Source organism: Carassius auratus, chromosome 17 (assembly GCF_003368295.1).
Source record: "Carassius auratus strain Wakin chromosome 17, ASM336829v1, whole genome shotgun sequence".
NCBI lineage: Eukaryota > Metazoa > Chordata > Actinopteri > Cypriniformes > Cyprinidae > Carassius > Carassius auratus.
In genome coordinates, this window is record NC_039259.1 from 12,132,229 (window position 1) to 12,146,889 (window position 14,661).

At 36.7% G+C, this 14,661-nt stretch overlaps 1 protein-coding gene across 1 annotated transcript in view; it reads right to left on the minus strand.

Annotated features, from left to right (window-relative positions):
* Positions 1-1,571: 1,571 nt before the first annotated feature.
* rnf144aa (ring finger protein 144aa) overlaps positions 1,572-14,661 on the minus strand; it is a 34,537-nt gene continuing 21,447 nt past the window's right edge. Inside the window, exons 5-8 of the mRNA XM_026285860.1 lie at positions 13,302-13,512; positions 6,494-6,641; positions 6,221-6,310; positions 1,572-2,588 (exon numbers count right to left, since the gene is read on the minus strand). Of these exons, the coding sequence (XP_026141645.1) occupies positions 2,457-2,588; positions 6,221-6,310; positions 6,494-6,641; positions 13,302-13,512 (581 nt within the window). The 3' untranslated portion in view covers positions 1,572-2,456. The remainder of the gene's footprint in view (positions 2,589-6,220; positions 6,311-6,493; positions 6,642-13,301; positions 13,513-14,661) is intronic.

Here is a 14,661-nt window from a genome sequence, read left to right on the forward strand (position 1 = left end):
ACACAATTAACTTAATTTTTAAAGCCCATACAACATTAAAGATCTGCTCGGAGTATATATTTACCCACTGTCAGAAAATGTTCCCTCATCAATTTCATAAAAACCTGCTTGGCACGATTGTCAATATGTAAGCATTTATATTCTACATGAAATGGCCAAATAATATAAGCTCAAATAGATTCAGCTGGACTGAGTAACTTGTGTGCTATTCATAACTGACTGATGCTGTGCTTTAATTTTATCCATCATGCTGATTTTTGCTCGTCATAATCAGAAAATAATGCAGCAAAATCAATTCCGAGACGGTATTACTATACTGTAAATCATGGCCATTTCATGTACAATGTGGTAACTACATATGCATTAAGGTATTTATTTAAACATCACACTGAAACGTGCCAAAATTATTCATCTAAGAGGACCTGAGGATAAACAAAAAAACAACAACAAAAAAAACAAAAACAAATAGGCTACAGGAGAAAACCAGTGAGGTACTCAAATACTTTAAGGCTAAAACGAGCTAATGCTACCAAAAGATGGAGGTGACTAGCATCAAATATTCACCAAAAACCAACTTTATGAATACTGTGAAAAAATTCACCTTCTCATATCAGCCTCAAATTTGGCAGATGAGGGAATCTTAAAAAATGATTTTAAGGAAACCTAATGAGCTACATATTATCCAGCTACACATATGGCAGGTGCTCAGATCTTAATATTTCTGATAGTGCTGGGCAACGATTAATCACATTCAAAATAAAAGGTTTTGTTTATACAATTTATGTGTGTGTACCGTGTATATTCATTATGTATGTGTGTATGTATATATATATATATATATATATATATATATATGACATGTACAATATATATTTTGAAAATATTTACATGTATTAACATGCATATTTATATTCTATATAAATATATTTAATATATAAACATAACAGTTTTCTTAAATATATACATGCATTTGTTTGTATTTATATACACATCACTATATACACAGTACGCACACACATATATTATGTACACAAAAACTTTTACTTTGGATGCCCAGCGCTAATTTCTGAGTTAACACGGTGCAACAGTTTTTGAACATACACATGCTATTAGCAAGATGTTGACATTCAGTATTTTAAAATCAGTCTATTAAATGAAAGACATATTTTAAATAGTATTTGTAATGGCTTTTCAGAAACTGACAGACTCAGTTTTGAACATAAATTGAACTATGTTGCCTTTTTTCTTAAATAAAACACACCAACTTGCCCATAACAACCATTTAGCTTTTTTTTTTATCTTCAAGTTATATGAACTTGCATAGATACAGTGCTGGACTTGTACATATGTTAAGCCATACAGTCTCGAAATCAGTGTATAATCCCAGCCAGAATTACAGGGACTGTTCCAAAATTATTATTATTATTATTTTAATAAGTGATACAAACTGTATGCAAGTTTCAAACTATCTGATAAAAATTACAAGATGACCAGATGTCATAAGTCACTGGAGAAAATTATCACAAAGTGAAAAAACTAAATAATAATACTAAAAAGTTAAATACATGGCATTTTTTTTTTTTTTTTGGTTTCAGTATTTTGACAGTTCTCATTTAAATGTTGGGTGTTCAGATTATAAGGTTAAAGTGTCGTTTGAGTGACACTTTCAGTAGATCAATATTTGGCATTATAAACTCACAAAACAGCCCTGCTTTGGAATAATTTTTATGTTTTAAGGAGGTCACTCAAGGCAAGAAACAACATTTAAGTGCACTGAGAGAAATGTAAATGGCAAATATCATTTCCTTATGACATCAACAGCCAAAATCTGCCAAATCAAACTAGGTTTGTCAAGAAGTCTCAGACTAAAAGACAATAAACTGACATGAAAAAAGCAAACTAATGAATGCAAAATGTAGCAGTTATTAAACATTTAAAGTACCATTTTAGCTATCAATTTGAGTCCAAACTGAAATCTACTCACTCTAGAGCATTTAAAGTGACAAAAATCCCCTTATCTGTGCAAAACAAGTAATAAAGACTAGGCGTGTGACTGAAATGCTACTATACACATAGAAACAGACATAAACACACTGAATATACTGTATGTTCTATTAGAACAGAACCCTCCAGAACAGCCAAATATGCGAAACATCCACAAAACAGACAAGCGCCGGGATGGGACAGCGCTGTGCTCCTTCAGTAACATCTCTTTTGTTACTGTGGAGGGAACCCCCAGCTCTCGAATCCTCCACCTAAGCAAGCAGCAGGCTCATGAAGTCTCCGTTAGTCTCATCAGGTCTGCCGGGATGGAGCCTACTCAGCTAGCTGTGACAGTAACCGCGGCGTGAGATGTCCCACCGGTTGATGAAGAGCTCGAAGGCGGAGGAGGAAAAGAAAAACGATTAAAGGAGATGACCGAAGTTCCCCGTCCAGGGACTGCTCTCGCCGGGCTCTTAGGTGGGTAAAGGGTCATCGTCGCCTTTGCTGCACTTGCACTTACAGCACAGCACGAATGGTGTGGCTAGCAGCAGGAACGGAGAGGCTACCAGTAAGAGGAGGCCGAAACCGGCAAAGATTCCAACAACCTGCGGAGAAAGAGATGAAAATGTCACATGACTGCAAATCACGTATAAGATGGTCCTGAAAAATTAATCAAATCTAGTTTGCAACACTTTTTGTATTCACATTGGTTTTATATTCGCTTTCAGAAGCTTTCATACCATTTAGATGAGTTTAAATCGAATGCTATTTGGTTTAACCAGCAAGTAAAAATGAATAGTGCATTTAATATACCACATGAAATTTTAACAAAACACACTAATCTTGTCGCTAAAAAGTCCAATTATGTATTATTTTAAAATAATTAATAATTTTTATTAAAATAATCATTTTTAAATATAAAATTCAGTAAACCATTTGTTTCATCTTAAAATAATAAACTATTTAATGAAGAGACAAGATTTTATATTCTTTCAATATTTTTTTTCATTATCATATGAGTCATTGTGACTTTCCTTGAATTTTTTTTAACCTAATTCCAACCCAAAATATAAATTTCTATTGTATTTTAATATATTATTAAATATATTACACAAGCGTGAGTAAATGCTAACAAAATCTTGACTTTTAATTCTTCCTCCAATATATTGAGTTATTACAGTAGTTGGCTTCTTCTTTTAGATTTTTATATATATATATATATATATATATTTTTTTTTTAATTTCAGTGAAATATATAAAGACAATATATGAACACATTTGTTTTCTGAAGTCTTTCTACTCTGCCGTCGATCAATAGAAAATTAACCCTGCACACATCTGCAGAATAATTGATAGGTGTGTAGCATTGGCTAACACCAAAAATCCCACTTGCAAAAAAACTATACAAATGTATTGAGCAACATTTTATATACAAATTCATTCGGGGTTGCTGAATACATCTGAATAAGTTTGTACTACGCTGTCAATAAAAGTGAGAACAGATATAAAACAAACAAAAAAAGGGGAAAAAAAATACCAAACTAAAACTTTTTCTTTTTTTTTTTTTTTTGTGATGTAGCATTACCTTTAACCACATAGGGGCATCAGATCCTCACAATTCGTAACTTGTTACAAAATGGAACAGAGATCGAGTTAATCTTATGCACGAACTAATATATATATATATATATATATTAGTCTCATCATCATGGGCCAAGAAAATTACACATATTTCACATGACTGTCGGACCAAGTACCATGTGAAACTGATTTTCTCTGGATGTAAAACCATTTCTGAATTCTGCACAGGGAATAGGAAACAACTGACCTCTATTTCTAGGCGGAATCTTCTCAGCATTCCGAGCATCAAAATTACACTCATTTATCATGGGACAAATTTCAACGTTGCAAACTATTTCTGTTTCTATGTAAACAGCCCTCAATTTATTCCTCTCTCTGTCAGAGCTCTCATGTGGAACGGTTGAGTGGTGTAATGGACGAGTGTTGGCTAACTCTATGGCTCAGACATGGGACTGGCTCAGCCCGGCAGCTCCATCTTTACTTATTCATAAAGAATCACATTTCTGATGCTGCTGGGCTGAAGCTTTATAAAATGTAAACTCGTAGGACTGGAACAGAGCCATTGTGCTCTTATAAAGCTCAATATGACTCAGTCCTCCCTGCAGAGCAACAGATGTCTTGGTGCAAAAGTACTGAAAGCTCTCCATAGTTTCAGGGACATCTCACCTTTATGACATTATGTTCGGCATATGAAATGATGAGTGTCTGAAGAATCTTTCTGAATGTTTTAATGGTTCAAAAGGGGAATAAGGGCATCAGAATTAATTTCCCGCATAAAATCTATCTATCTATATATGTTTGTGTGTGTGTGTGCGCGGTCTATATTTATAATGTGTATATAAAAACACACATACAGTGTGTGTATATATATATACATATATACATATATATACATACACACACACATACATACACATACCGTATTTTTCGGACTATAAGTCGCATTTATTTAGAACCAAGAGAATACATTAAAGTCAGCATAGAGCAAACATAGAGCGCCCTCTCACGGCTGGAGAAGGTAATGTTTTCTCTTGGTTCATGTCTCTTAGTTCATTTCTCTTGGTTCATGTCAAATTAATTTTGATAAATAAGTCGCAGGACCAGCCAAACTATGAAAAAAGAAAAAAGTGAATTACTTTCTCATTTGCTTCTGAATTTCTTTGGATCATGGCATTGTGTCTAGCTTTTAAGGGATCTTTTGGTCTATTTCACTTTGTCAGGCAGGTCCTATTTAAGAGATTTCTTGATTGTGAACAGGTGTTGCAGTAATCAGGCCTTGGTGTGGCTAGAGAAATTAAACTCAGTTGTGATAAGTTTTTTTGGATTTAGTTTTCCCTTAATAATAAAAACCTTCATTTAAAATCTGGATGTTGTGTTTACTTGTGGTGTCTCGGACTAATATTTAAATTTGTTTGATGATCTGAATCATTAAAGAGTGACAAACATACAAAAAATAAGAAATCAGGAAGGGGGCCAAAACTTTTTTACTTTTTTCTGAGCTGGACCGCAGACAGAAGGCAAAAGGGCCAACAAGTGCTAAGCATCTCTCGGGGAACTCCTTCAAGACTGTTGGAAGACCATTTCAGGTGACTACCTCTTGAAGCTCATCAAGAGAATGCCAAGAGTGTGCAAAGCAGTAATCAAAGCAAAAGGTGGCTACTTTGAAGAACCTAGAATATGACATATTTTCAGTTGTTTCACACTTTCTTGTTATGTATAAAATTCCACATGTGTTAATTCATAGTTTTGATGCCTTCAGTGTGAATCTAAAATTTTCATAGTCATGAAAATAAAGAAAACTCTTTGAATGAGAAGGTGTGTCCAAACTTTTGGTCTGTACTGTGTGTATATATATATATATATATATATATACACACACACACACACACACACACACACTAGGGGTTGCAAAGACTAAACGACTTCAATGCTCTCTCTCTCTCTCATATATATATATATATATATATATATATATATATATATATATATATATATATATATATATATATATATATATATATATATATATATATATATATAGTTATACATATATAGGATTGTTTCAAACAGCATTTTCTGCATACTATGTTTCTCTCATTTCTAACCAAATGAGAGTATTAGTATTTCTCTTTTTCCAACACTATTTGTGCTTATCTCTGAACCATAACAAAATGTATTATTTCAAAGCTATTAAGAAGTACATAATGGACAGTGGGTCTAATGAGCCTTATGTTGAAAACTCTTTGCATATGTCTTTAACTCAAGGAATAGGTTGTTGTTTTCTTAGAAATCTCTTATAGAATCAGCCTTTTTCAATATAATATTCTTCTATTATTATTTAGTCTGATGAAACACAAAGGGAGAAGGAAGTACAGGAGATGGCTCATCTAAATACATGTCTGGTTATACTGCTCTTCTCCATCATTTGATGAATAATTTTAGTGAATTTGTCCCAAAGTGACCGTCTTGCATTATAGTCTGCTGTCAAACAGCAGGTATCACTTGCTCGAGAACAGACATCCACTTACTTCCTGAATAAACACCGTCTGAATGGATGCCTACGACTCGGTCACGTGTAGGCACACGTGCACTCATTCTGATCTCGGTGGAGAAAAAAGGGGGAAGAAAACATGTGCTCTTTTCCGTGAGCACCCACCTGCGTTCTGTGCCAGATCACGGAGGCTCTGGAGTGGCCTAATTTGTTCCGGCAGGGTCCTTTGTCATAATGGATCAGGAGGAAGTCGTCCTGTCAAACACACAATATTAAGAGAGGCCAGTCATCATCTACGTGGGTGTTTGGAACAGCTGCATGAAGGAAGCTGTTTGCATTTATGGCCTTGATTCAAGGCTAACATGCGCCAGCCACTTGACCAATAAAAATACAGTTAAGATAGCAGTATGATGTTAAGCTGAGATATTGAGCACTTACGTCCAGAGACTCCAGACAGTACCAGCAGAAAGCATGCTTGCAGTTCTTGCACATCATCTGGGCACAGCCCTCGTCTCTTTCTATGTAAACTTTACATTTGGGACAGCGTTTTATGGGGGCATCGTCATCGTCAGCCTTAAAGAACGAACTGGAAAAAAAAAAATTATAGTACAGTTAAAATGAACTAGGGATGCACCGAAATTTCGGTCACCGAAAACTTTTTCGGTTTTCGGCCGATAGACTTTTATCACCGAAACAACACGGCCGAAATGTTGTGATGACGCAAACAGAAACCGTGACCTGCACGTGCACCACGAGCTCCACGCGATATTCACTTAACACCAGTGAGAACATTCTCCCTCTTCTTATTCCTTTATTCGCAGCACTAAAGCGTCTTCTAACAAAGAGATTTAGACGGACCACGAAGTGAAAACAAATAAAAGTACAGTCTTATAGAGTCTGTTAGCACACGTCTCACTGAGATCTTTTCGGATCCTCTGCACTTCATCGCGAATGTGCTTGATCCGCGTTATAAAGACCATTACTTGGATGCGGAAATAAGGCAGCGCGCACGAGAAATGATCCAGGCCGCGCTAGATGCGGAGAACCCGCGTGGAGACGGAGAAGCGCCAAGCGCAGGAAACAGATCAGAGCGCAGAAAAAAAAGACTGATCTCTGCACCAGATGAGTGGCATGCACCCTCGTTGTCTGATATGTTCAGTGGAATTCAGCAAGAAAGTGCCTCAAATAATAATAATACGTTGGCTATTTTGTTCTTTAGGCTACTATATATATATACACACACACACATACATAATATCAGATTGTAGCCATATTTATGCTAGATTTTTTGCTAGATTTCTGCTTTAATTTGATAAAAATGTTTATTTATGCCCTGGCCCTATTTAAATACACTCTCTCAAATATTTCTCAAATGTCAGGCAGATGACAAGCTCAACTGCTCAACAGCTAGATGGTTATCTGTCTGAAGTCCCCATCCCCAGAAGTGATAACAGTCTTGCCAACTGGAGAAGTAATGCACTTTCTAGTCCTACTTAGAACAATTTCAAATGCACTTCACCTAAATGCACTTTGTTTTTATGAGAGAACTGTTCATTTTAAAACCTTTCTGCAGGCCAGTAGGCCTGTACATTATTATTAAATATACACATGAGTGGGATAAATTTTTTGTTTGAATTTTATTTTATACTGTGCATTGTTGCAATGTGCTTAATAAATATTTGCATCATTTGTAATTATTTATTTTTATGTTTTTTTTTTAATAAGTTATGTAATTGTAATTATCTTTGAAACTTTAATATTAATTTATGCAATTGCAATGTTATAATTTTAGTAAAGTTAGTACATGGTCATAGCAATAAATGCAATGGTACTAATAATTGGCATAATTTCTTTCGGTGTTTCGGTTTCGGTTTTCGGCCTTGGTTTTCTCTTTTTCGGTTTTCGGTTTCGGCCAAGAATTTTCATTTCGGTGCATCCCTAAAATGAACCATTTTTACGTTCCAGTTGCGGGGTACAAAGGTATACTGGTACTATATACTATATACAATAACCAGTACTATATACAATAACCAGTATATAAATATATACTGGTACTACAGTCAGTTCCTTTTCTTACTCAGATAGGCCCTTTGCTTTTATATGTACTAGAGAGTTGCGGGCCAGGGACAGTGTTCAATGGTAATGGAGAGGCTGACCCACAGGGACCGAGCTGACAGGTACAAGCCCATTCATTTCCAGGACAATTCCCAGTCTATTGATCTAAGGGAAGTGACACTCTGCGGCAAACCTCTCACAGGACGTTAAACAGCAGCAGAGTCTGACTCACTGTTATATCGGTTTTGATTTTTTATATATATATATATATATATATATATATATATATATATATATATATATATATATATATATATACACACACACACACAATATACAACAGTTTTCAAAAGTTTGGGGTCAGTACTTTTTTTTTTTTTTTTTTGTAAGATGTTAATGTTAATACTTTTCTTCAGCAAGGGTGCATTGAATTAATCAAATATGACAGACAGTAAAGACTTTTACAATTAATAAAAAATCCTGTTCTTCTTCTGTATTCACAAAAGAAGCAAACATGAATAAAAAAAAAAATATATATATATATATATAGAAGCATTAAGTAATAATAAACTGTTTTCAGCATTAGAAAAGTTTCTTGTGCACAATACCAGCCTATTAAAATGATTTCTGAAGGATCATGTGATACTGAAGACTGGAGTAATTAATTATGTAGGATATGACCTAATTATAGCCATCAGATTTGATTCTATTATGACAAGTGGGCTTATTAATTGTAATAAGCCAAGATATTTTTTTTCTTCTTCCCACAGAGCCATATCAGGCAGCTGGCCTGAGGCCAGTGTGAGAGAGTTCTCAGTCAGCTGCAAATGAAAGTTTTACATTCACTGGGATTGTACATCCATTTTTCATCCATTCCCAACTTCAATATTTTGTTTTATGAAATGTAATTTACATTGTTGTAGCAAATTATGGTGATATGTCACCAAGATAATGCTAACTCAACAGTCTTATGAAAAACTGTAATGTGAAAATCTGAAAAAATGTAAAATAATTTATCAAGTAAACTGTAAAAATTCAAATAATCTAAAAACAAATTAAAGAATTAACTGTTTAACTGTGCAAAGCCATGACATTAGTTCACAGGGTGGCTCAGGATACCCCCTCTGTTTTCCAAATATAGTTTAATTATATTTACACTGACTAAATCAAGACATTGTTTTAAAAGGGAGGCATGTCCGCTCCTAGCTCCTTGAGGAAACAACACCCCGTTTAAAGTGTAAATTGGGTCCAATTTGATTTCAAGCCATCTAAAAACTGTTTATCTCCCCTTGAGATATACTTTGGAGTTTAGGTGCAATCTCAAACATGAAATGATACAGAAACTGAGCTATAAACTTGAAAGGCTCTAGGGTGTATTAGTGAAGCAATGCACTTCACAGCAGGCTGAGTGTTCATTCCTGTACGACCCAAGATCAAGGATCAAGCAATGATGCTTTCGCTTTTGAATGAAGGGAGCGTGTGACAGGAATGACAAATAACACCTGCGCATGAATCTCTGGCTTACTGAGCAGAGAGCAAAGCGCTCTTCTGCAACTAGAAGCAGAAGATCCTTCCCTAGACTGAATGAGGAATATGTTCAATAGTGCAGAAAAACACAGACGGATCCTGGTATTTCGTTACAAATCTCACTGTCAACTCATCAACATTGAACATCATTACACACAACAAGCCTCATCGTGACAGCTGGATTCACATAAGGACAAATAAGGAGGATGGGAACGTTTAAATGCACATCACAGAGACAAAACTACACCGAGGCGTAGCTGCTGATAAATGGGGAGGAGAAAGACTTAAAGGAATATTCCAAACAAGTGAGACATTACAAGTGAAGTGAATGGGGCCAATTATTATTATTTTTTTTAATCATACTTTAAAAAGGTCCAATTCTTGCAATTAACAACTGTTAACTATGAATTTAGCCTCACTAAACTTCTAATTTCCTGCTTATTAATATTAAAAGGGGGGGGTGAAATGCTCGTTTTCACTCAATATTCTGTTAATCTTGAGTACCTATAGAGTAGTACTGCACCCTTCATAACTCCAAAAAGTCTTTATTTTTATTATATTTATAAGAGAAAGATAGTCTGTACCGATTTTTCCCGGAAAAACATGAGCGCCTAGAGGCGTGACGTGTGGGCGGAGCTAAAGAATCACGAGCACCAGATGGCTTTTGAGTTGAGAGTGTTTGGAAGCTGTGACACAGATCCAGAGGCTGAAATTTAACAAGAGCAGCATCAGCAAAGGCGTCTCTATGTGGTATGTACTGAAACTGTATATATTTGCTTAGCGGTTTTGGAAAATGACTAAGTTCCACTTTATGTCGTCTTTTTTTTTTTTTTTTTTAAGCTGTACATGTGGAAAGTGCAGTTTGATGACAACATCGCATGTTGTTTACTTGATGTGCTCACGCGCTGATAGCTAAGTTCACAACACAGAGATATTTGAAGCAGTTTTACTCACCGCTTGCGGTTCCAACAAACGATCGTGACCCTTTTTCGTTGCGACTGCATTATCCTTAAGAAATAAACGATGTGCAAATCCGGCGTCAAACTGGGCCTTGTTTGTAAAACAAGCATCTTCGAAATGCAGGGAACAAACAAAAACACTTGCACAACTCCGTTGATGCTCTGTAAAAATAAACTCCATCCACTGGTCCCTTAATGCTGTTTCTCTTTTGGTAATCTGTGCAGGGTTGTCTTGCCCTGGCAACCAAAAACACACTTCTTTTGTGACTTTTCGCGACGCTCTCGCTCTGATCAGTGAATCGCTCTGATCAGTGAAATGTCTGTGCTGCTCAGCCTCGCTATACTGGAGCGCGCGCTCTTCCGGCAGAAGTGCCCTAGGACACATATAAGGAAATTCCGCTCCATCTAACGTAACACAGAGCCATACTCGAAAAAAACTTTCCGAAACTTGTGACAAACCGGAAGAGGTTTTTTTGGAACAAAAATACTCCTTCAAACGTACAACTTAATTTTTGAAACTTTGTCCATGTTTAGCATGGGAATCCAACTCTTTAACAGTGTAAAAAACTCAGTATGCATGAAATGGCATTTCACCCCCCCTTTAGGGTAGTTGTTAAGTTTAGGTATTGAGTTTAATTAGTGATGTAGAATATGGTCGTGCAGAATATGTGCTTTATAAAGCACTAATAAACACCCAATGGGGTTTATTTTAACGATCTGAAACGCAAGTGTGAAAGCGCGAAGCGCAAGTAACTTTGTGGGCGGGTCTCGGCGCTGTTGCTATTTTCCCGGCGGGATAAATGGCTCTTGCGCCCGGCGCAAATCTAAAATGGGTTGGTCTAAAGTAGCTTCATTATTCATAGGTGTGGTTTGGGCGTAACGTGAAATAAACCAATCAGAGCGTCATCCAACATTCCCTTTAAAAGCAGGTGCGCAAGTTCCATTATGGATTGCTATTATTATGGCGTATTTACCAGGAGCACGCCAGAAGCGGTTCACAGCCGAGGAGACTGATGTTCTTGTAAGAGCAGTGAAAGACAGAGAAGTTGTGTTGTATGGGGATGGGAGAAACCCACCCAAAATTGCGTCGGTTAAACAGGCGTGGGAGGAAATAGCCACAATTGTTTCATCGATTTTTTTCCTGGTTCTTGATGGACAAACATATTTGTCAGATGTCCTTACATAGCCTATATGTCTTGCCACTATTGGGCAAACAGGTCTGATCCTTAATTACTACAATTAGCCTGAATAATTTGTAAGCTAGATTTATGCCTATTTTTTCACATCTTCGTGGCACACCACAATGATTTCCGTCATCTCATGTGTTAATATTTTTTTTTAGTGTAACAGTTTATGATTTGCAAAAATAACTGTTGCATCTGTGTAGATTACATGAGCAAAGTGTATGCGCGTTGTGCACGCTATACTTTATGGTCAAGCATGCGCCCTTAAAATAGCATAATGAACAACGCGCCACTAACTTTAGACTAGGTTTTTTCTGGTCAGTGGCGCAATTGTTTAATGGAACAGCAAAACAGCACCAGGGATTGTTTGCGCCGGAACACGCCTCCTTTTTTGCGCTGAACCGCCCAGGGAGCGCAAGTTCATTCACTAGTTTAGCGACGTGCTTCTGTGGAGGGAAAAGCGCGCTTTGCGCGGGTGCAAAATAGGAATGACACATGCGTCGGTGTACAAAGTCAATTGCGCTGGGTGCAAGATAAGGCCCAATATATTAATAAAAGGCATGATTATAAGCAACTAGTTAATAGTGAGAACTGTTCCCTTTTTTTGGAAAGCAAAAATATGAAAAGTTTAGGTTAGGTAAGACGTCTTATTCTTAGGCTTTATTAATTTGATCAAAGTACAGAAAACAGTAGTACTATGCAATAGTATTTCAATTTTAGATAACCGTTTTCTATTTTAATAAATTTTAAAATTGTATTGAACCATGTGAAGCTGAATTTTAAGAAGCCTCCAGTCTTTAGTATCATGATCCTTCAGAAATCATTCTGATATGCTGAAATTTTTTTTATTTAGAGCACAGTTGCACTGCTTAATATTTCTGTGTAAGCAATGATTCAGTGATTTTTATTTCTTTTCAGAATTATTTCAATAATAGAATGTTCAAGGATCATTCTTGACGAATTTTGAAAAAATTACATTTCAGTACAAAAAAACCCCCCAAACTTTGGAATGGCACCGAATAATTTTATAAATCCTCTTACATTAATTATTCTCCTAAAATGTGTGAATAATTTGATGTTCTACAGTTTTTCCTGTCATTTTTACAGTCACTTTACAATTACATATTACTTAATCAAGAAAGTTATATAATTGACAATTACACCAAAAAAAGGTCTGAAAATTCTGTTGCATGTTGAATGTTTCAGTTCCATTGCTGTCTACGGAGGGCCAGAGAGCCCTCAGATTTCATCAAAAATATCTTAATTTGTCTTCCAAAGATGAACAAAGGTCTTACAGGTTTGGAATGACACGAGGGTGAGTAATTAAAATGACAGAATTTTCATTTTTGGGTGAACTATCCCTTTAAGCATCCACCCCCCCACACACTAAAATCATGTAAAGTTGTCATTGCTGTGGCTACAATGATAAAACAAAGTACTTTAAAGTTTACAGGCCACATTCACTTCTATTAAACTCAATTTTCACCGAATCTAGAAGAAGTCTTAAAAAGGCAACAGTACCTGCTCTCTCCGGGCAGAAACGCGGTGATGGGAACGTTCTCTTGGCAGTCTTGGTCTGGGTGCCAGCTGGACTTGCAGGCGGAACAGAACTCAAGTGTGCAAACATTGCACCGCACCAACTGAGGAAGCGTTGTGTCAGACTCCTTCAGCTGGCACACGGCCTGGCACGTGGAGGACGGGCACCAGGTCCGGCTCGGGTCCAGCAGCACCTCTGCAGGGGGTGAGAGATGAAAGATCATACACGGTTTCCTTGAGTGTATTTTTGGCTGCTTTCTGCTGATGTGTGCTGACAGGTCACCAAGGTTACACTATCAGAGGTGGAGGGGTGATAGAATAGAGCACCTATGGCCTTATATGCCCTCAGGAAAAAGATACCAGAGATGCTACCAATCATAGTTCTGCATAAATTCATTAGTTACATTGGATTTCAATAAGGTAAAAAGTCACATGATGTCTTTGCATTACATTGAGGTGGAGGCGAAACAGGAGGCGGAGACGCTGTTGTTCAATAAATAATTACATTGAATAATTATTACAATAATTAGAATACATGTAATAGTAGCTAGGTTTATATTCTTTGATAAAATGTGATTGGGGCTTGACTGTGCAAAAGATCTGGATGTCTGGGTGATGATAGAGCATGTCTAAGTAGTTTTAGGGTGTTCTGGGTGGTTTCTGGGTTGTTTATATTGCCTTGGTTCTTGGTTTTTCCTATACTTTGCTAGACAGTTTCTAGGGTGTCCTGTGTAGTTGTCAGGACATTGCTAAGTGGTAATTTTTAGGTGGTTTAACAGGGCCTTCGTTATTGGTGCTCACCAGGATTTTGCTAGGTGTTCCAGGTAGTTGCTAGGGTACTGCAAGTCTGTTTCTAGGGTGTTACTGTTTGGTTGCCAGGGCCATATAGATTTTATTTTTTAGAATCATGTCTCCTTGCTAAGACATTGCTAATGTGGTTACTAGGACGTTCAGGGTGGTTTCTAGGGCCTTGCAAGATGTTTGTTGCTCTAAGAGGTTGCTAGGGCTTTTGTATGGTGTTGCTAGGCAGTTACTTTGATGGTTCCGAGTGGTTTTTAGGATGTTCTAAATGGTTGCTAACAAGTGTTGTTTGGTTACTAGGATGCTCAAGGTGTTTTCTAGGGCCTTGTAAGATGGTCGGGTGCTTTAAGTGGTCGCTAGGGCTTTTCTATGGGGGTTTCTATGGTGAGTTCCTTGGCTGTTCTGGATGGTATGGCATTTCTAGAACCTTGGTTCTTGGTGGTTACTAGGGTTTTGCTAAGATGTTTGCAAGATGTGTTGGTTGCTACAGTATGTGACTTGAGTTTCTTACTAGTTCACATCCTCAAGTCTCTATGATATTCTG